The sequence below is a fragment of the Astatotilapia calliptera genome, chromosome 3 (assembly GCF_900246225.1).
Source record: "Astatotilapia calliptera chromosome 3, fAstCal1.2, whole genome shotgun sequence".
NCBI lineage: Eukaryota > Metazoa > Chordata > Actinopteri > Cichliformes > Cichlidae > Astatotilapia > Astatotilapia calliptera.
In genome coordinates, this window is record NC_039304.1 from 30,492,607 (window position 1) to 30,512,046 (window position 19,440).

The 19,440-nt window shown below is 41.3% G+C and overlaps 2 protein-coding genes and 1 non-coding gene across 4 annotated transcripts in view; 2 read left to right on the plus strand and 1 right to left on the minus strand.

The window, feature by feature from the left end:
• Window positions 1–4,353: 4,353 nt before the first annotated feature.
• LOC113019227 (hydroxyacid-oxoacid transhydrogenase, mitochondrial-like) lies at window positions 4,354–14,201 on the minus strand. 2 transcript variants are annotated; one of them, XM_026162781.1, is made up of 14 exons: window positions 14,097–14,201; window positions 13,235–13,272; window positions 13,068–13,117; window positions 11,914–11,967; window positions 11,604–11,758; window positions 11,069–11,265; window positions 10,922–10,999; window positions 10,628–10,733; window positions 10,267–10,419; window positions 10,071–10,169; window positions 9,297–9,375; window positions 6,182–6,278; window positions 5,546–5,703; window positions 4,354–4,920 (listed from the first exon to the last, which is right to left on the minus strand). In XM_026162781.1, the coding sequence occupies exons 1-14, from the start codon at window positions 14,147–14,149 to the stop codon at window positions 4,837–4,839; spliced, it is 1,401 nt and encodes a 466-aa protein (XP_026018566.1). In that variant the 5' UTR covers window positions 14,150–14,201; the 3' UTR covers window positions 4,354–4,836. The 2 variants fall into 2 exon arrangements, with proteins under 2 accessions (XP_026018566.1, XP_026018565.1); XM_026162780.1 differs by having other exon boundaries at window positions 13,205–13,272.
• Window positions 14,202–16,045: 1,844 nt separating this feature from the next.
• Window positions 16,046–16,119, plus strand: trnan-guu (transfer RNA asparagine (anticodon GUU)). The gene has a single exon. It is a non-coding gene; the product is annotated as a tRNA-Asn (tRNA).
• Window positions 16,120–19,071: 2,952 nt separating this feature from the next.
• dysf (dysferlin, limb girdle muscular dystrophy 2B (autosomal recessive)) overlaps window positions 19,072–19,440 on the plus strand; it is a 104,506-nt gene continuing 104,137 nt past the window's right edge. The window contains 1 exon segment of the mRNA XM_026162776.1: window positions 19,072–19,368. Coding sequence (XP_026018561.1) covers window positions 19,281–19,368 — 88 coding nt within the window. The 5' untranslated portion in view covers window positions 19,072–19,280.

A 19,440-nucleotide genomic window follows, 5' to 3' on the forward strand; every position in this document is an offset into this window, starting at 1 on the left:
ATCTGCATTCTTTCAGGAAGATCGTCACAGGCAAGCACAGCATACCTGAAAGCTTCTTCAGAAAAAGACTATGATAGAAGACTATGAAGACTATGATATTGGTAATAACCTCATTCTCCTCATTCTCAGGATCTGTGAATCTCTCCAGTTTCAGTAAAATAAGAAAAGCGTGAGGTCCAGGAGAACACTCTACGACACTCCTTGTAATCTCATTCCTCAGATCCTCTTCAGACGTGCGATCGTCAATTATAGAGACAGATGTTCCATTCACCAATCTGGTAGCTTCTCTACACTGACTTGTTCCAGGGTTTGCAGCATGACCCATCTCAAACACCATCTCTCCAAATATGGTGTTGGCCAAGCTGCTTTTCCCATTTCCAGATTTTCCCAGCAAGATAATCTTCAAGTGTTCTGCAAATAAGAGAATATTTCTTTTTAAAAAGTATTTTAGTCCCAGTCAAAGTTAATCTGAATAAATACAAATTTCACTTATTAAATCATGATTTCATATATAAGGGGAGAAACCAAACATGCAAACATACTTAGTTTTCTTTATTTACAGCTCTTTTTACATAGAAATGTTTTGAGCTGATAAAATGAGGCATTCTTATACGTTACAGTACTCGAGTGATCACAACCTTTTGAAAACTGTTTTTGTCCTCACCAATTATAACTTTAAGATCTTACAGATGATATTAAGGAAGTGTACTTCACAATGAAAGCTTAGATCCTGGACAGTCTGAGGTGCAACCTGGCAGCATCAGATGGACCGAAACATAACGTCACAGACATGTTCTATTGGATCTAGATCAGGTGAGAAGACTCTAGGAATTCACACCATAGGAGGGAAAAATGTCAGTGGTCGCCATCATTCCTGTTTGCAAGTCTAACTGTTATCCCTTTAGTGCACCTGTTATTAAATTTCATTAATATTAGTGTAGCTGAAACTGATTAACAACACCTATATTGACACCTTAGTCTAGGAGCAGTCCCAAAGGTGACAGGGTATCATAAATGCCTATGGGTCCATACACAATAAGCTAGTCGAAGAGGCACTGACTCGTTCCCATATCCCAAGGAGGTTCAAGAACTTCATTCTCGACTATTACGGCAATTTTAGCCTGAAAGTCTCTACAAGGAAAATTACTTTAGTATTAGCACAAGCTTGAGAAAGGGATTATCATGAGGTGCACCCTATCTATAAAATATGAACATGTTACTAAAGGCCGCTGAAGTTGAGCATAGAGGATCCCTTACTTAGTGTGGCATTAGACTGCCACCTATTATGGCCTTCATGGATAACCAGTAGGATGACAGAGTACCAAGGTGGAGCATGCTCCAGCACCCGAGAATTTACGCCAGTGTCCTGTTATATTTTAGATAGCAAGGAGCAGACGGCTGAGTTATTAAACTCCACGGAGACAGCGGTGACGCTAATCTGAAGGCTAGACCGTCCAATTTCACGGCCGTTTACTTCCGGCCTACCCGACCTTCTGAGGATGCAGCCCATGAATTTGGACACGACCACAGACTTACTTGTCTGGGTTGACGGCGAGGCTAGGAGGGGATTAGTGGTCCGAGTGAGGCTAAACAGGTTCGTGTACACTCACTGTGAAGTGTAGGGCAGGGAGGCAGGCGAATAGCGCCGAGAATAGTAGCAGGCCAGCGACGGGGAGTGAGTGGTTACAGGCAGCAAGATCCAATCCACTGTGAAGCTGCAGAGGCAAGTAGACAGGGTTAGCGTGACAAAAACAGGGTTTACCGAGCTATGACTCTCACTAACGCGGGTTAGCTGACGTTCCAACAAGGAATGTTTGAGAACGCTGGTCTTAAGAGCCTCCCAACAAATTACACACAAGTGCCACAAACGAGGGGTGTGGTGACTCTGCCCAGTGATGGATTTACTGACACGCAAGAAAACACAGCACTCACCCGGACCATGACACAGACGACAATCAGGATCTGTTTCCCAACCCAAAGGCGCAGGGAAAAAACCCTCTCGTCCACCGGGAGAAACCCCAATGTACAGGCAACAAGCCAAGCAGATACTAGGATACCCACCCCAGCCCAGTGCCTTTCACCCAGGGCAACTTCAGTCTGAGACAGAGTCCAACCCCTCTCCAGGAGACTGGTGCTAGAGCCCAAGACCGTGTGTTGAGGTCAGCCTGACTAGCCAGTACCTCTCAACCTCACGCACTAATCCAAGCTCCTTCCCCACCAGAGAAGTCACTTCCACTTTCCAGTCACTAAACGTGTGCAAGCTGTACAAACCACAGGGGGAAGTTTTTGCATAGATACATTTTACATATTGCAGCAATGAAGCAACTCAAAATTGTTTGACAGGAATTTTTGATGCCTATATTTCCTCTTTGTTCAGATTGTACCAAATGCTGAGAAAAACATTGTTATGTTAATAATGAAGAGAAATTGTTAGAGGAAGAGATCCAACAAGGACATAAACAAAAATAATAGCTAAACCGAGTGTTTGCATTTTTTTTTTATTCTTACATAAAATTAATGTTATAGATTAGTCTTTTTAAATGTACTTACCAAGGTGTTTGTATATCCTGGCCATGTCTGTCTTTTACGGGCAGTTGATGTGTGATTTTCTGTCTCTGCTGATGTTCTGCTTTTCAATTGTATAGTTTCATCTTTATCCTTCTGAACTGTTTGTATCTGTGGAAACGTGGCAGAAATGTGAGGCAAACAGGTCAGAAAGAAACAGAAAAAGTTAAAAAGACAGGTTGAACAAACACTGAAACATTTTTTCTTCTTTGCCTCGTCCGTCCCCCTTTGTCCTTTGATAGTGTTGTCTTGTCATTTGTGTCAAACAGAGCATCAGTGGTGCCTTTAGAAATCTGTTCTTTCTGCACTCGAAGTCTTGACACAATCCATAATTGGTTGGTTTAAACTCAATTCAATTCAATTCAAATTTATATAGCGCCAAATCACAACCTTACGATTACTAGGTGAGCCTAGATGTTGTAACAAATTCTATGAATCTGATTTCAAACTGACTCAATACCAAACACACGTTCTTCCAGCTCCATCACTTGTATGTAATGCTGCACATTACATTTTAAGAAGTGCGCCCCTGTGTGAAGAAACACTGAGCTGATTTGCACCATAAAAAAGACGAGAACCTACAAAATCAAATTGACGTGGTTAATGAACGGCTCCAGATCTATCAAACTTTCAAGGAAAGATGCCTGAAACTGGAGTCTGAGGGAAAAGGCCAAGCAGGTAGATCACTGTTTATAGTCATACTAAGGCCGTGAATAATCATCACAAGGAAGCAAACTGGAGATAGAAGTGACATTAAAAAAAAAGTGGTTAATGTCTTAATGAAAAAACATATGGGATGACTCAAGAAACTCAGTTTAACACAGGAGTACACATATTTGAAAGGTTTTATGGAAAATTATAATTCACTGAAGGCAGAGAAAGAGACTAAACAACCAAAACAAACCTCTGGAGAGAAGTGTGAGAAGCTGACATCAAGGTTTCTAAGAAAGAAGCTTTACAGGAAAACATGATAAACTAGAATTTGAGACTAAACAACCAGACAATCTAATCAGGTCAGAAAAACGCTGTGCTTTTAATGAGCAGCTTTGACAGCGACCAATCAAACACCAGCAGCTTCATGCTGACAAACTCATTCTTCAATCAACCGCGTTTCAGTCACCTTTTGTGAGAATTCAGACTTTAACATGTTGTGTTTAAAGCTGCTCCCTTTGATTAAATATCAAAGAGAGCAGCCTCTGTCAGTGCGCTCCAAGGGTGGCTGCGGCTACAATGTAGCTTGCCATCATCAGTGTGTGAATGTGTGTGTGAATGGGTGGGTGACTGAATGTAGTGTAAAGCGCTTTGGGGTCCTTAGGGACTAGTAAAGCGCTATATAAATACAGGCCATTTACCATTTAAATAGACACAAGTAATCAGATCAACAAATATTAATTAAACTAACTGGCATCAGTCAATAGTTAGGCAAGCAAGCAAAATAATTTGGCAAGTTGGCAAAACAATCAATCCATCAGTGGAAAAAAAAAATATTAACTTGTTAAATTATTAAAACATCAAATATGTATCATTTGTGTAAATGTGAAGGAGTGTCTTCCTCCCCTCATCCCCAACCAGCAGATGACTGCACCTCACTGCACATGGTTCTGCTGGAGGTCTTGTCCTTTTAAAATGGAGTTTTTCCTTCCCACTGTCACCAAGTGCTTACTCACAGGAGGGTCTTTAAATTTTAGGGTTTTCTCTGTACTATTGTAGGCTCGGGATTGTGAAACATATGAAATAAATGCATACAATTTGATCTTGTAATAAAAAATAAACAAATCAGAAAACAACCAGAAAAACATGCTCAAAGTGCTGAGCTTCTTTATTTGAACTATACCAGACTGAGCAACTCATCAGAATTGGAGTTTCTGCAGCAGAAACCTTAAAATGTTACATCTACAACACACCTGATACTTTCTGATATTGAAGCAGGATTTTATCAAATAATTCATCTGTCTGTTAGAGCAGATATAATGTGAGAAAACTGCCTTCATTATTTCCATAAAATTACCATATCTTTAATATTACTTCACTCAGCTTTCTAAAAGTTTCACAAATTAAAACTAGAACGCAGTATGGTTATGAGCAGTTAGAAGCTCAATACGTTTGAATCGGTGATCATTTCAAAGAATTTAAAGGATGAGCTCAATAATAATCCCTAAGAATCTTCTAATCAAAGCTCAAACGAAAAACGTCAACGATTTTGAGCCTGTGAGGGGTTTTTAGACTCAGAACTGCATCCTCTGGTGGCTGTGGGAGGAACTGCAGCTGAGTTTAGTAGAGCTTCATGGAGGCCTCAAAGAGCCGACTCAGATCCTCCACCGTGTGCGCTCTGGGAGACAGCTTAGTCACTCGCTCCTGGAAACAAACCAGAAGAAATAAAACATAAATCAACACATGTATCCAAACAAATATCTCCTTAAAGCCATGTTACAAATAGCACCTCCTTGTGAAGGACACAGGGCCAGGGTGGACCAGGTTTAGGCCTGGTCCACCCTGGCCCTGTGTCCTTCACTATCTCACATTACATCACATTTGCAGATATGAAATCAGCTAATTCAAAGAATCAAAGAAGTCTATGAATAATAAGGTCACATAATGCAGTCCGAACATGTCACTCAAAAAATAGGTTGCACAATCGAGCATTAAAAGATTACATGGGGAGAAAACACAATACTACAGGGCCTTCCACTCTGTCTGGACAGTTTAATACCCTTCTAACATTCAAACCAGAAAACAAATTGCACATGTTTTTGAGGAAAACATACAAAGCAAGTAGCCTCTGAGTTTGACCAGGATGTGAACCCAGGACCTCTCACACCCTAAGCACTAAGGTCTTGAATAATCGTCACAAGGAAGCAAACTGGGGATAGAAGTGACATCAAAAGAGAGAGGTTGATGTCTTAATGTAAACATATGGGATGACTCAAGAAATTCACAGTTTAACCCAGGAGTACACATATGAAGGGGGACTCTGACCCACCTGAGGGATAGTTCCTTTCACTAGTGCCGGGATGTCGTCTTTGGTGTATCCCACAGCTCCCAGTCCATCTTCCACGTGCAGGTCAAACAGAATCTGACGCAGCGTGTCGGCCAGAACGGCACCCGCATCCTCCCTCTTCACCTGCCGGATATCTGCACCTGAACATAGCGCAGAGAAAGTCTGTTACTGCACAATTTTTAAAGAGTGATGGCAGTTTTGGTGAATTTGGATATTTTCTATTGATAGCTGAAGAAATAAAGTGCTACTACTGCAAAAAAATAAAGAAAGAAAATTACTTTTTTTCTATTTTAGACTTCTTTAAAAAGGTACAAAGAGCCCTTAAAAACCTTATTTTTGAATACCTTCAATATTCTTAAATAACTGAAAAGTCTCTCAATGGAGGCATTTAAGGTCCCGCTGACTGTCTTGGATGTTTGATGTTTCACTGTTTGTGTGCCCTGTTGTTGTTGGATGTTCCTCTCCAGTGTATTTCTGTCTTTTTTTCTAACTGAGTGATTTTATTTGGCTCATTGAAGTCTGGAAACCTTTTGGTTTGGCTGGATAAATAAAGTAGACATTCCGCACAGTCTCTGTTATACTAAATCTAATATGGCCTAGTGTGAGGCGTTCAGGTACCGAGGATCTCTGCGGCCTCAAGGTGGCGCTCCGGACACATCGGGGCTGTGAAGTTGAAGACGGCCGGAGACGTAAGGACAACGGAGAGCCCGTGAGGCTGAAAACACAAAGTTTAACAGAACATTTTATTTAAAAGCTGCACAGGTCGGGTATGAAACAAAGTAAAGTTCTGTGTGGAGTTCCTCAGGGAACCTGCACGGGTCCATCTCAGTCAGAGGTGTAGTGTTTTGTTTAAGCACCAGAGCATTGGCCACGTTTGAGTCATCCATCATTCAACTCTAATTAAGCAAAGTGATCAAATGTCAGAATGAATTTAAGAATATGAAGTCATCTGTCTGACCATCCTCATCAGTTCTTCCATGCTGCTCACAGCTCTCTCCCTCCCTGGTGTCTTTTCTCTCAGTCTTTCCAACGTTGCCATCTCTCTACTTCACTTATTTCTGCTCAATTTTTAATTCTGCATTATTCTCATCACAACATGTGAGTAATTAATAAAATATCACTAAAAACTTTATAATAATGCCAGAGTACCTCAAGTTTTTTGTTGGTCAGTTTGTACATAAATGATTTACCTGAAATTTGTACCTGTAGTGTAACTTACAAATGTTTGCTAATGATATACTTTTATATCTATATGTTAAAAACCAAGAAGCAACAGTCCCTTTAAAATAAACAAACCCATAGCTCTTCACTCACTCCTGACCCTGCATGTTTATAGCTGAGCCCCCTTCTGCTGAAACCTGCAGAACTGAAGTTAACTAAGTTTCAGGGTTTTAGTCTCATTTCTGCACAGAAATCGGGTCATAATCTAAATATTTCCGTGGGACTTTGCTCAAAACACCATTCTCCTACAGTGTATTCTTTCTATTAGACTCATACACTTCAGATAGAAATGTGTATCAACCTCATCTGTTAATGTGACTGTTAAGATAAGAAGGAACTTTATTGTCCCACGTGGTGAAACAGTACTAAATATAGCAGCACTTGCATGTGAAAACCAGCTCCAAACCTCGAGAAGTAAATTACTTATCCAATTAGTAAAAATTTGTTTCCCTTAATACAGCTCCAGCAAACATTCAAGTACATGATGATGTGACTCCAAAGTACAATAGATGTTGGGACAAAGGAGAGCTTATAGTGATTTGTTTTACAAGTACTTGCTGTTTACTGGGGCCGAGGGTAATAAGTCATACTCTGAAAAATGGATCATTAACAAATTTATGAGCCTGAGGAAAAAACTGATTTCTTGTATCTTGATTGGAGAGATTGGTGCTCTTTCATTTCTATGTTTGCATATTTTCATTGCTGTTTTTACCAGTTTAATCTTCAGTCTTGACTTTACTGTAAGTAAACCAAATCAAGCTGCTGCACCATATCTAATCAAACTTTAAAGCACTGCATTATAAAAAAAATACCCATAACCTTATCGCTACGAACGATGTGTGTTAGACTTTAAAAAGTACCTGCAGAAAAATAAAGGCATGCAACTGTCCACATGTCACAGTAACAGCACCTTCATGTACTCAGGCCTAGAATGAGCGATAAATTGTGTTCATGGTACAGGCCAGCTGCTTCACACAGAGTTCTGTTTGTAATAATGCAGCTCTCTTTTGGATAAATCCTGAATAAATAACCGTGGAAATGTTGTTTTCCATCTTGGAAAATGAAAATCATCACTCCAGCTGCACTACACCAGTGATCTCAGCCAAGAACATCTGTTTGCAATGCCAGCTGTCAGTAGCGGTTTTTGATACAGGCGACACGGGCGGTTGCCCGGGGCGGCATCGTGGTGGGGTGCGGTATCACGGGCATCGGCAAAATAAAAAAAAAAAAAAAAAAAAAATTGTTCGTACTCATGCTGCCCCAACATCAGCCAGCGCATATTGGGAATGGCATAGGCACCGATCGGCCTTCTATTGCGGCTAGCTTGACTGTGACTTCGTAAGTGAGGGCTCACTTGACCGCGGTCCCATCAGCTGGGAGTTTGCAAGGTGCGACTGCTGCTTGTGGCACAGGGAGGAGGAGGCGGGGCGGCGGGACAGACACCAGACATTATGATACAGACTTGTAATTTGTACCGATGTTTTTTCTAAATTCTGTACGCGAAAGGTGGGTGCACCTGCTCTGCTGCTGAGTGTCAAAGTAAACTTTATTGTCATCAGCTACAGTCCAGTATATAGAGAGAGGAGACGACGAGGCTCCAGTTACAGCAGTGCAAGAAAACAAACAATAAATATAAGAAGAGTAAGAAAATAAATATAACTTTAGGACTCGGGGTAAAGGGATCAATAACAATTTAAAATTTATAATTTACAGTTTGATGATTTAAAGTCTCACACACAACCCGTCGAAAGGGGAGGGGGGGCAGCTGCTTCCAAATAGAGCACATTTCATTCATAATGTTGTAAATCCAAGCTCATTGTGTATTCATGATTTGAATTCTGGGTTGTGCAAAATCCCAGAAATACACCTTAGACAAAGCAAATCTGTGAACTAAGATGTAGGTCTATTAGGTTATGTTGTGGTGATCATCGGGTTGGGGGACTTATGTTCATACTGAAGTGCAAAACTAAAACCAAGATGGACAAGAAAAGTTGAAAGTCATCAGGTGCTCAGTTTAGAAAAAATAGAAAAGAAGAGGAGGAGAAACGAGCAACAGATACAGGTAAGCAGATGTGTCATTGGATAATGGCAGGCCATCCTGAAACAATCAGAGTCAGGATCAGAATACTTTATTAATCCCTAAGGAAATTATGTGCGTTACAGTTGCCCCAAAAAGAAATGGTAAAAATAGTAACAGTAACAGACTCAACTCCAAACAATATGTTACAGATTTTAATATTAATTAGTCATTGTCAATTGTTGATTTGTCCTGTTCTTATTGTATGACGTATCATGATAGCTGTTTGGTAGCCGTTTGCATACTATGCGCACTCTCTCTAACTTCATATGTGTGTGTTTCTCTGGTGAAATTCAGTATGGTTCTGACAACAGTTTTATGTTAATGTACAATCCTTAATATGTTTTATGTGTGTGTGTGTGTGTGTGGCGCCCAGGGCGCCAAACAGGCTAGGACCATCACTGCCAGCTGTGATGTCCAGTAATGATCACTCACCACTAGGGGGTGCTCCAGGTTGTAACCCTTGGCTGAGTGAGTCTTGACGTTTCCTGCGATGGGATAGGACATCCCGTGACTGAAAGGAAGGAACCACAAACAGGTTTATTTAGAAACGCTCACGCAAAGGTCTGGATCAGTTTAGCTCAAATAGGAAAATATGCACGTTGGCTATGAGAGCTCAAATAAACTGCAACATAAGAAAAGTCCTGCAAATAGAAAAACACTACAAAAGCACACAAAACACATTGCGGGAGGGGGCAATAAAGTTGTATGTCTCAATCACATGAATCACACAATACTGCAGATACATGTTTGCTATTAGCTGTATACCATTAGCTTGTTACTTTCATCACAAAAACACTTCTGGTTTGTTATCTGTTTTTTTTTTTTTTTGTTCTTCTGCATCGTCTGCTGGTGTTTCTACATTTTCAGTGCATTTCATCCACTCATCACTGTAAATAAGGCCTTAAACTGTCCCTAAAGTTTCAATGTGATGTCACCAAAGTGTTAAAGAACACCTACAATCACAGGTGACATTTTGAAACCACAATCAGCTGTCTGTACTGCAACGCTGCAGAAACAGATCCATGAACTTATGAGCTAAAAACCCTCTTCAAAGCCTGATTTCCATTCTCACTGATGAAGTTCAAGGAAACATTTGCAGTTTAATTGAAGCAAATTAAATAGTTAAACAAATTTCAAAAGAAGATCAGCTGATGAGCACAAACAGCCTGCATGCAGGATTACAGGAAATCTCAGTCTTAGTCTTACCACAGATGAACCCCGGCATTCCCAAAGCCAATCCCCGCAAACACGCTGGCCAGGTGCATGCTGGAACGAGCCTCCAGGTCCTCAGGGTCTCGCACAGCTCTGTAATCAATCAATCAAGACTTATTTCAATTACAAATGAATTCAGTTGAATGAAATGCATATCATGGATATACTTTAGCTGTAGTTGGGGCCATACCGTTTCATGTACTTGGCAACCACGTGGAGAGCATGGCGGGACCAGACATCGCTGATGGGGTTGCTGCCCTGGTAGGCTGGGCGGTTGATGGGGTTTGTAGGGCAGGGGCTCCTCTGGTCGTAGGGCAGGGCGGTGTATGACTCCAGGGCATGACTGAAAGGCAGAGATCAATCAGTGTGATGGAAGTGTCTCACATCAGGTTGGCAGTATCTCTACCTCTACGAAAACATGAAGGGAACACGCCATCATCACAGCAAATAATAATTATATTAATACTAATAATATAATGATAACAAAAATAATAATGATGAATCAAAAAATGCAGAAAATGAATAAATGTCCTTCATAAGTACAGACAGACCAGAGGACGTCGAAGCCACTGTTGGCGGCGACTCTCTCAGGCATGCTCAGTGTGTGCGTCGGGTCCACGATGCCCAGTGTGGGTCTGATGGCTCTGCTGGCAATTCCTGAGCATAAACAGCCAATCACAGCTCAGGGTCCATCATAAGAACTTGGATAATGAATAACAGCTCCCGCAGCTTGGTTTCTATTGGCTGATTTATGATTTCTATTAAATCTTCACTGACTGTCTTTCTAAAACATCTCAAAGGGGAAAATCAACTTCTAATATGCTTTTATATCCCTATTTTTATACCTGTTTTGGCTTTTAAGGGCTCGTAGTCGAAAATGGCGACACCTGTGGTCTCACTGCCGGTGCCTGCAGTTGTGGGAACTGGACACAAAAACCCAAAGTTAGCCACAAAGATGGAGGAAGAAGGAAAAAAAGCGGGACGCGTCATACCTGCAATCAGCGGTTTCACAGCTCCACTCACCGGCTTCCCTTTGCCAATCGGAGCGTTGACAAAGTCCAGGAAGTCGGCATCGGGGTGACACGCGTACAGATTGGCCGCTTTACATGTGTCAATCACTGAGCCACCGCCCACCGCCACAAACGCATCAAAGGCGTGGTTTTTAGCAAAGGAGATGGCATCTTTAAAGCTGAAATTCAGCAGAGATCGAGCTGAGGTCATTTCAGCTGATAAATTAACTTATTCATTTACTTACTGATTGTCTGCCATTAACACTGCTTAAGTATTTCAGCACTCTGATGTGCACACGGTTCATTCTGTGTGGAGGAAGAGTCATGTGACCCTGTGAAAAGCCCCTATGTAGGTATGTGAGCCGACTCAGAGCCAGGAAAAAGCCTGGCTCTGATGAACTTTCTTCTCTCCTCTCTGATGAGACATTTTGGACATAAAGACATGTTTTTTTCTCTTCATCTGACAGGCAATCATTAATCAGACCGTCACTTGTGACAGCGACCTCATTGAACGCACCTGGAGTCCGTTGGCTCGACGCGGACATTGTCATAGACTTTGTACTTGACTCCATTTTTCACTAGAGACTCCACAACGGCCTTCATTGGAGGAAGTTGGGACAAGTTCCTGTCTGTCATCACGCAGACGTTTTTTGCGCCGAGGTTCTGCAGGTCCTGCACGCAGAGAACAGCGAACAGCCACAATGATAGGAAAGACAACACAGAGAGCCACATTGGTCACTCCTTCTCAATGCATCACATTAAAAGAAGAAAGAAAAATTCCTATCTGACCATCACATGACAGCAATGAGGAGGATGAAGATGGTTACCATGCCGATCTCTTTGCTGACTCCTTCTCCATAGCGGATGTTGGAACTCGCCATCTGAAGGAAATAAAAAGAGAGTGAGTGCAGTACCTACCTGAGTAGGTGCTAATGGAAAAGGGATATAAGTGTGTAGTTTATCAGTCTGTTTATCATTGGGATAAAGACTGTCCACACAAAGACGAGCAAGTCAAGACTGATGGTGGTACACATAAAGTTGAGGATTGTTACCTCACCCACAGAAATCCTTATGACCCAGTGACCTTACGCATTTATCCAAGATAGATACACCTAAGTATCAATCTGAAAATCCTATATCGCCTCATTCTTGAGTTACTGTGTTCACAAACTTGTGGGTCTATGCCATGGCCTGTCCAACAGGGTGCCAATAATACCCCATCAGCCTTTTACGGCTAAGGAGTAAAAATGCCACTGTGCAGACTTTGCATGAAACAAAGATGAGCAGCATCAAAGAACTTATACAAACTCAAAACTTGGAATTTTTGACAACCTCAACAGTCTGTAGGTGGAGGTTACAGGTGTCAGTTCCTGTTAATGCACCACAGGAAATACAGATACGGTGGTTTGGGAGTTAGTTCTAGATCAACAGATCCATGTGTAACATGCGAGCCGCAAAGTTTGTACTAAAATAAGCTGTGTAAACATGTTGGGACTATTTCTGCTGGAAAGTTGGAAAGTTGGACATGTCAACATTGAAGTCTATGGGGACTAAGTTACTCCTTGGACCCTCTGCTGGATGTTAGAAGAACTGCAGCTTTCATGCTGCTTTGATTTTTAGTCTCTCCTGTATTTGTACAGGTCAAAGCTTCAAATGAAATTCAGTGCATTTTCAGAGCAATCCCACAGACTAAAGGAACTACTTTGTGGGTCTTAGAAAAGGGAGGAGCTCGGTTTGGAGAGCTGACAGTTTTAGCTACTTCTGCAGATGAATCCAGGAAAACATTCAAAACTGTAAGTTCTCATTCTGTGGTTGGTTGAATCCATCAGTTGATTAAAAAAATGAAAGAAGCTTCATTTGAATGTGTGAATGTGAGCTGAACTCTGAGCTGACACACGTTAATGATTTACATCTCCTAACAGCCTTCAAGCTGAACTTCTTAAATCAGACACTTATTAAACAGAGTCTGGTGTGACGTTACCTCAAAGGCATAGTCAGTTTTCCGGACGGTGCAGGGTGCCGCTCTGACACCTGCAGAGATAGAAATCAAGCCATCAGTTAAGGATCCACATTGATCAGGATGCACTTGTCTGCTTTTTCAGAGACTCTGATAAATACATGAATGATGTGTAGATGAGTGCAGGTTACCCTGGTGGAAGGTGTTGGAGTGAGCAGGACATCTGCACCTGTTCACACAGAGACACACAGAGCAGAAGTCATGTCACCAATCTGCACATTTAGAGAAGGTTCAGCAGTTGAGTTGTTGCAGTAGCTTGTGAACATCTCATACACAGGAAGCATTTCCCTGTCATTCTTCCTCCAACCTGACAAAGATGGGTTCAGTATTTGAACCCAAACTGCCAATGTCCACTCATGAAAACATCCAAAAAGGAGACCATTAGGTTTTTATGTTAGTGTCACGATGTTTCCACGTCCTATGACTCCACTACAATGTGATTGGTCATTTGCAATGTTGAACCTGGACAAAGATTAGTTTTGTTAATTCAGGAACAACACCAACACAACGATATCAGAGCGAGCATTAGACGTCAAACTGTGCAAAATGTGAGGATGCACTGACAATTTACATGAGAGAATGTGAAAGGGGCTCTAAAAGCATTAGATATTCCAGGTGCAGCTTTACACCTGTACCTGGTCACATGTGCTCCCAGAAATCACTCAAATTTCACTTTTTTTTAATCGGAAATGTATGCAGTCACATTTGACCACACGTCAAATGTGACTGCAAAACTAGGAGTTTTAATTTAAAAAATCTTTCAGTGAAACATGTTTTTCACAGGTGAGCCGGATTTTAAAGAACTCTCCTCTGATCCAGAACTTGTGGCCTCCTGAGCTCTTCCCTCAATAAAACTGAACTTTAACCGGAAAATTCAAAAACGCTGTTATCTTTGAGCGGACTCTGGCACACTCAGTCTCCGCCCCTCGAAGGAAACCATTAACAGTTCTTTTCAGTCTGGATGAATCTATTTCCGGTTCGAATTTAACTTACGCCGCGCGCTCGAGTTGCCTAAGCAGGTGAACGACCCGGTCCCGACCCGCCATGTCCAAGATGTGAATGACCCTCTGCAACGAGCAGCCGACCCCGGTCAACAGGTTGCTTCCGCCTCTGATTTTCACAATAAAGGCCGCTCAGACACATTAGAAGCACGAGGACAGACGTAGAAAACACCCGCTGGGCTGTCATTATTATTATTATTGTTGTTGTTGTTATTATTATGACAAAATAACGAAATCAAGGCAATAATTCCTCACATGGTACAAAAAACTTTAACACAAAAATACTGATATGAATATAAATATAAATCACAATATTTAGATATAATTTACTGTGTATGAGAAAGTAAAATGTTTAATACGTGTATATGCTTCATTACATTCACAAATTTACAAATACCCAGTAAGAAATAGATATAAGAAAAAAAATCATGTGCATGGACTGAACATGAGGTATTTGCAGGCCATGTGTATACATATTTTATGTATATCCTGAGGCTTTTAGTTGTTTGGAGTTGAGGAGTACAAAGTGAACTTTATTTACATATTATAAACTGTAGTAGTTACGTGGGCAAGGGATAGGATGTGGGATTGGGCAGAAGACTGTTGCACATGAGGGTGGTACATAGGTGCTGCGGTGTCAGGTTCAGGGGTGCTACAGTCCTAGGGAACAAGTTGTGTTTCAGTCCGTTTGTGTGTGTTTGGCTAGTTTTTAAAAATGGAAGCAGCGTGAACAAATGGTGTCCTGTGTGTACCATCTTCATGGATTTGCCCAGCCCTCTTCACAAAAGTGGTGTAAAGATGACCCAGAGATGCCAGCTGTTAGCTGACTATGTTTTGTCCTGTTTCCACAACACGCTGGGGGGCCTTTTTGTCACTTTTGGCGCGACTACCATACCGGACAGTCATGGAGGTTGTTAGGATGCTCTGTAAAGTTGACCTCCAGGAACCTGAAGCTGAAGTGAATGTACGAATATTGGTTTTAATTCTCATCAGCCTGCAGCAGCACAGAGGACTTATTTTTAGATACATGTATTAAATCACATTCAGGATATTTTCGCCTTTTCCCTTTTTTAACAATAAAACAATAAATCAAAGAAACACAAAGAGTGATGCATTGTAGTGATAATGTGTCAGAACAGGGACTCAAACTAGCAGCCTTCAGCCTCTTCTGCAGGCTTGCTCATTCACACCTATTCACACCTAGCTGCCCACCATAACATCCCTGTTTACAGTCAGTCCTGCATTTTACTCCATTAGCTGCAAATGAGTTGAAGTAACACTTAAACAAGTTTCTCTTCTGATGGACTTTGCTTTGTATCACAAAGTGGCTTGTTATAGTGTCACTACTAGTGAAGTTTTCTACTCAGCTTCACTTTTAAAAGGTAGAAATTTGTTGTGTGGATCAAGTGCTGTTCATCTTCTTTCGCTGTAGGGGTCGCCACAGCTCATCATATGTTTCCTTTCACGCTATCATTGGCATCACACCTCTGCGTTGGGGTATGAGTCTCGCTACGGCTGGGTCTCAGGTACAAATCCCGTACGAGCCCTGGCAATCTTGCGTCAGGGTTTCTTCATGTAGTCTGTGCATGTTATCAAGTTATGTCATGTTATCATGTTGTGTTTAACACAATGTGTATGTCCCGTATGTGCACGTCTGTGTGCCCCCAGTACAGGTGCAAATGTGCGGGCGAAATTCCAGTTTTATTTTGCATAAATGAAATGTGCAAAACACAATTTTAAAAATCTGAGCAAACAGAGGTCTCCTGTTTTCCAACGTTTTCCTGGAAAACAGGTAATGTGAGGTTCACACACAAGGGTACAGATGAAATTATGTCGCTGCTAATTAATTAAAAAATATTGAGGCCAGACAGAGTTCGTCATGCGGAATATTTGTGACACTTTTATTGGATTTGTTACATTTGGTACCGGGCTGGCAGCATGGTCTCTGTGGCGCAATCGGTTAGCGCGTTCGGCTGTTAACCGAAAGGTTGGTGGTTCGAGCCCACCCAGGGACGGCCGTTTTTGCTAGAAATGTTAGATAGGGGTTAAAAGCAAGCCAAACAGCTTTGCGATAACACAGATACGTCCTGCTTGGTTGGGAATTAACAGCTGGCACAAACGTTGTCTAATGTTGTGTTTTCTCTGAGGTCATCTGATTAACTAAGTAAAACTCTTAGATCATCTAATTTAGCTTTCTGTGAGAATACCATGAGTAATTAACAGATCACTACTAACCACTAATTCAAAGCCACTTCCTGACATAACAGGTTTATCCAGGATTTGATTCTTACAAAGTGAGAATCAAATCCTGGACATAGAGTCACAAAGGCCTACCGTAACTTTCAGCTGTCTAAAGAAACGTTCTTAAACAGAAGGAAAGTCAAGCATACACAGTGGGTCAGCTGCTCCATTTTCCAATCAAAATGTAAATACATCTTTTTATGTTATACATGATTCATTATGTAAACAAATAACAATGTGGGAGAAACTCTAATTATGTCAGCCTCTCCGGAGAGAGGAGCATTTATAGGACCAATATCTTCTAATTAAAGTGATTGAAGATGTTGGGTGATGCACACAGTGTCGTTAACAGATTAGAAACATTCACAGCAGTACACACACGCATACACACACAAATTATTTTTGTCCCTGCTCCCTCAAGTCAGCATGCTTCCCGTAAGCTCTCTACGTGCTCGCCCTAAATGTGTAGATGACTGCAGCGCAGTGGGTAAAACTATAAATAGAAGATAAACAAAATCCCCCCATGTCTGTTTGCAGCTTGACCCCATTACTGAACATTAGCAGGATTTTTTCATATAGTTGTATTATTTACTGCGTTATATATAAGCTTCTGCTGAAGGTTTAGTTAGTAGAAGAGAAGCAAATTCCAAAAAGTCACGAGTTCAAATTCCTTTGCTGCCTTCTCTCATTTGTGAGTTGGTAAAACTTTAGTCATGCGAGGCAGAGACCGGAATGAAGCCAGTCACATGAAGAGTCTTAATGTCTAGATTGCATTGTGATTCTGTTCACTGAGTCGAATAACATTTAGTGTTTGACTCAATGATAATTTATGCATGGTGTAAAGTATCACACTCATTCTTAGTCTGACTTTATTTGGAATTTAAAAGTGTATTCATCTAATCCCAATATCTTCATCACACACCTTGGTGTCCCCTTAGAAGAAGGTCTGGTCATGTTTTCTTACACTGCTACCCCCAAGACCCAGACAAGCAGAAACAAGGAAATTGATTGACTGATTTTTCTTAATTGCATTTCTGCATTAAAACGTAAGTGGAAACATAATTTTGCATGGTTATTTTCTGAAATATTCAGAAAAATTCTCTCTCTCTCTCTCTCTCTCTCTCTCGCTATATATATATATATATATATATATATATATATATCTACACACACATTTGAAATTCCTGATGATATGAACCAAAGCGTTCTAATTTGGACTTATTACTCAATAAGGTCAGATGGTTTTGAAGTTGGTTTTGAAGTTGGTTCAATTGAGTAATTTGGCACACCTCAGCCTTATTCTCAGTCTCTCTTCCTTAAAAATGACATGCCAATCTTTGGCTAACTGCATTTTAGGAATCACCTTGTTGGCACAGCGCTGTTGTTTTATGCTTGTCAAACTGTGCTATTTTTGACATTTACCTTAGATTCAACTAAAGAAACAAAATTTTTTGTTTGTTTAGTTTTTTGTAATTTATTTTGCAACACTTTGTGTTGACTCAACACTGGCTCATTCACTTTCTCTGAAAATTGTCAGGAACAAGGAATGGGCTTAAAATGAGTGAAACAGCAGTTAATCTTCTGTCCCTTGAAGTGGACAGAAGGTCTAGTTTGATCGCAGTTATAGGATGGTTGAGTGAGACAGAAAGGATTTTCCTCTGAACTGTGGAGGTGGAGCCATGCTTAGAGCTGTTAGGAGATGAGGTGGAGGTGGAGGAAGGTCAGACATGACATTCCAGGTTTTGAGGAGCCGGGGGAAAAGCAAATTAATGACCCTCAAACTTCATTATGGATAAGAAGTATTGTGTGAGCCAGGACTCTGAAGTTGTGGGATTTGGTTTCTCAGCTGCCATATAGAAAGGGAGCCATCGTTCCATGACAGCCTTGTTGCACTTTGTTTAAGACAGTTCTCTCTTTCCAGTAGCCTTTATTAAAGTCTATTCAATTCAACTCCTTATTTATATAGGGACAAATCTACACACACACAGTCTCTTCAAGGCACTTTATATAAAACCAGAGCAATCAGACCATCCCCAAGAATAAGCACTTGACGACAGTGGGAAGGAAAAACTTCCTGGGCCTTAGGACATAAATAGAAACAGTTTACTTCAAAACTACAAGTGCATATTAATTTCTTTTAGGGGTGGGGTTGGAAGAGGTTAAGCCAAGTTGTATTTAGCATTGTCCTTGTTATTCAAGGCTTTTTTGTGATATTGCTGCCTTCTGCTGGACAGTTGGGTGTCCCAATAACTTTCATTCTGAATTAACTTGACTACACAGAAGGTCTCTTTAGTGTACTTCAACTCCTGGAGCGATTGGTGGGGGGGGGGGGGGGGATAATTCATGAGAAATCCACAGATTGTGACAGTGAACCCAGCAACTATAGTTGCTCTACACCACCTTTAAAGATCATCTTTGATTGTACTACACCTTGCTCTGGTTGCATCTGCATCGACTGGCACATTTTCTAGCCGCCCATGTGTTGGTTTAAGTTGGCAGTGTTTGAATGCTGATTCTGTTGAGTTAAAAAAAAAAAACTAAAGGCCATTGTGTTTGTGTGTGTGTGCATAAGTATGTGTGTTTGTGTGCCTTACTGGCCCTTTAAGCCAGCTGTGATTGAAAGGACAGTGTGTGTGTGTGTGGTGTGTGTGTGGTGTGTGTGTGGTGTGTGTGTGGTGTATGAGTCAGCTATAGTGCACTATGGTCTGTGCTACGTTTGTCTCGCGTCTGTGGGGAGTGAGGGAGACAGCTGAGAGCTGCAGATAGACCACTCGCTCTCTCAGTTCTGACTCGTGTCTCTTATTCTCATTTCGCCCTTTCTCTTTCACTGCCATGGATCTCTTTTTATTTTAAGGATACGTTTTCTATATTGTCACCCTCATATGGATCACAGTGTGCTTCTTGCTCGGATTTGACAGCTGTGTGTGTGTGAGCCATGCTACGCGTGTTCATTCTGTGTGCAGAGCGGTTGCAAACGCCGGACGATGACATCAGTGATGCCTACTGCAGCGTCACCTATGAAGGTACGGACGGCTTGTTCATGGGGCCTGAAGGGAAAAAAAACAGCTGAGAAGTTGTTATTTGAAAGTGACCTC

Bases quoted from the DNA above. Each gene is read 5' to 3' on its own strand.
- LOC113019227 (XM_026162780.1), bottom strand. From the start codon at position 14,149: ATGGCGGGTCGGGACCGGGTCGTTCACCTGCTTAGGCAACTCGAGCGC. The intron at 11,000-11,068 runs GTATGACGCGTC...TTTTGTGTCCAG, and splicing joins TGTGAAACCGCTGATTGCAG to TTCCCACAACTGCAGGCACC. The intron at 10,420-10,627 runs GTCTGTCTGTAC...TCTGCCTTTCAG, and splicing joins AGTGGCTTCGACGTCCTCTG to TCATGCCCTGGAGTCATACA.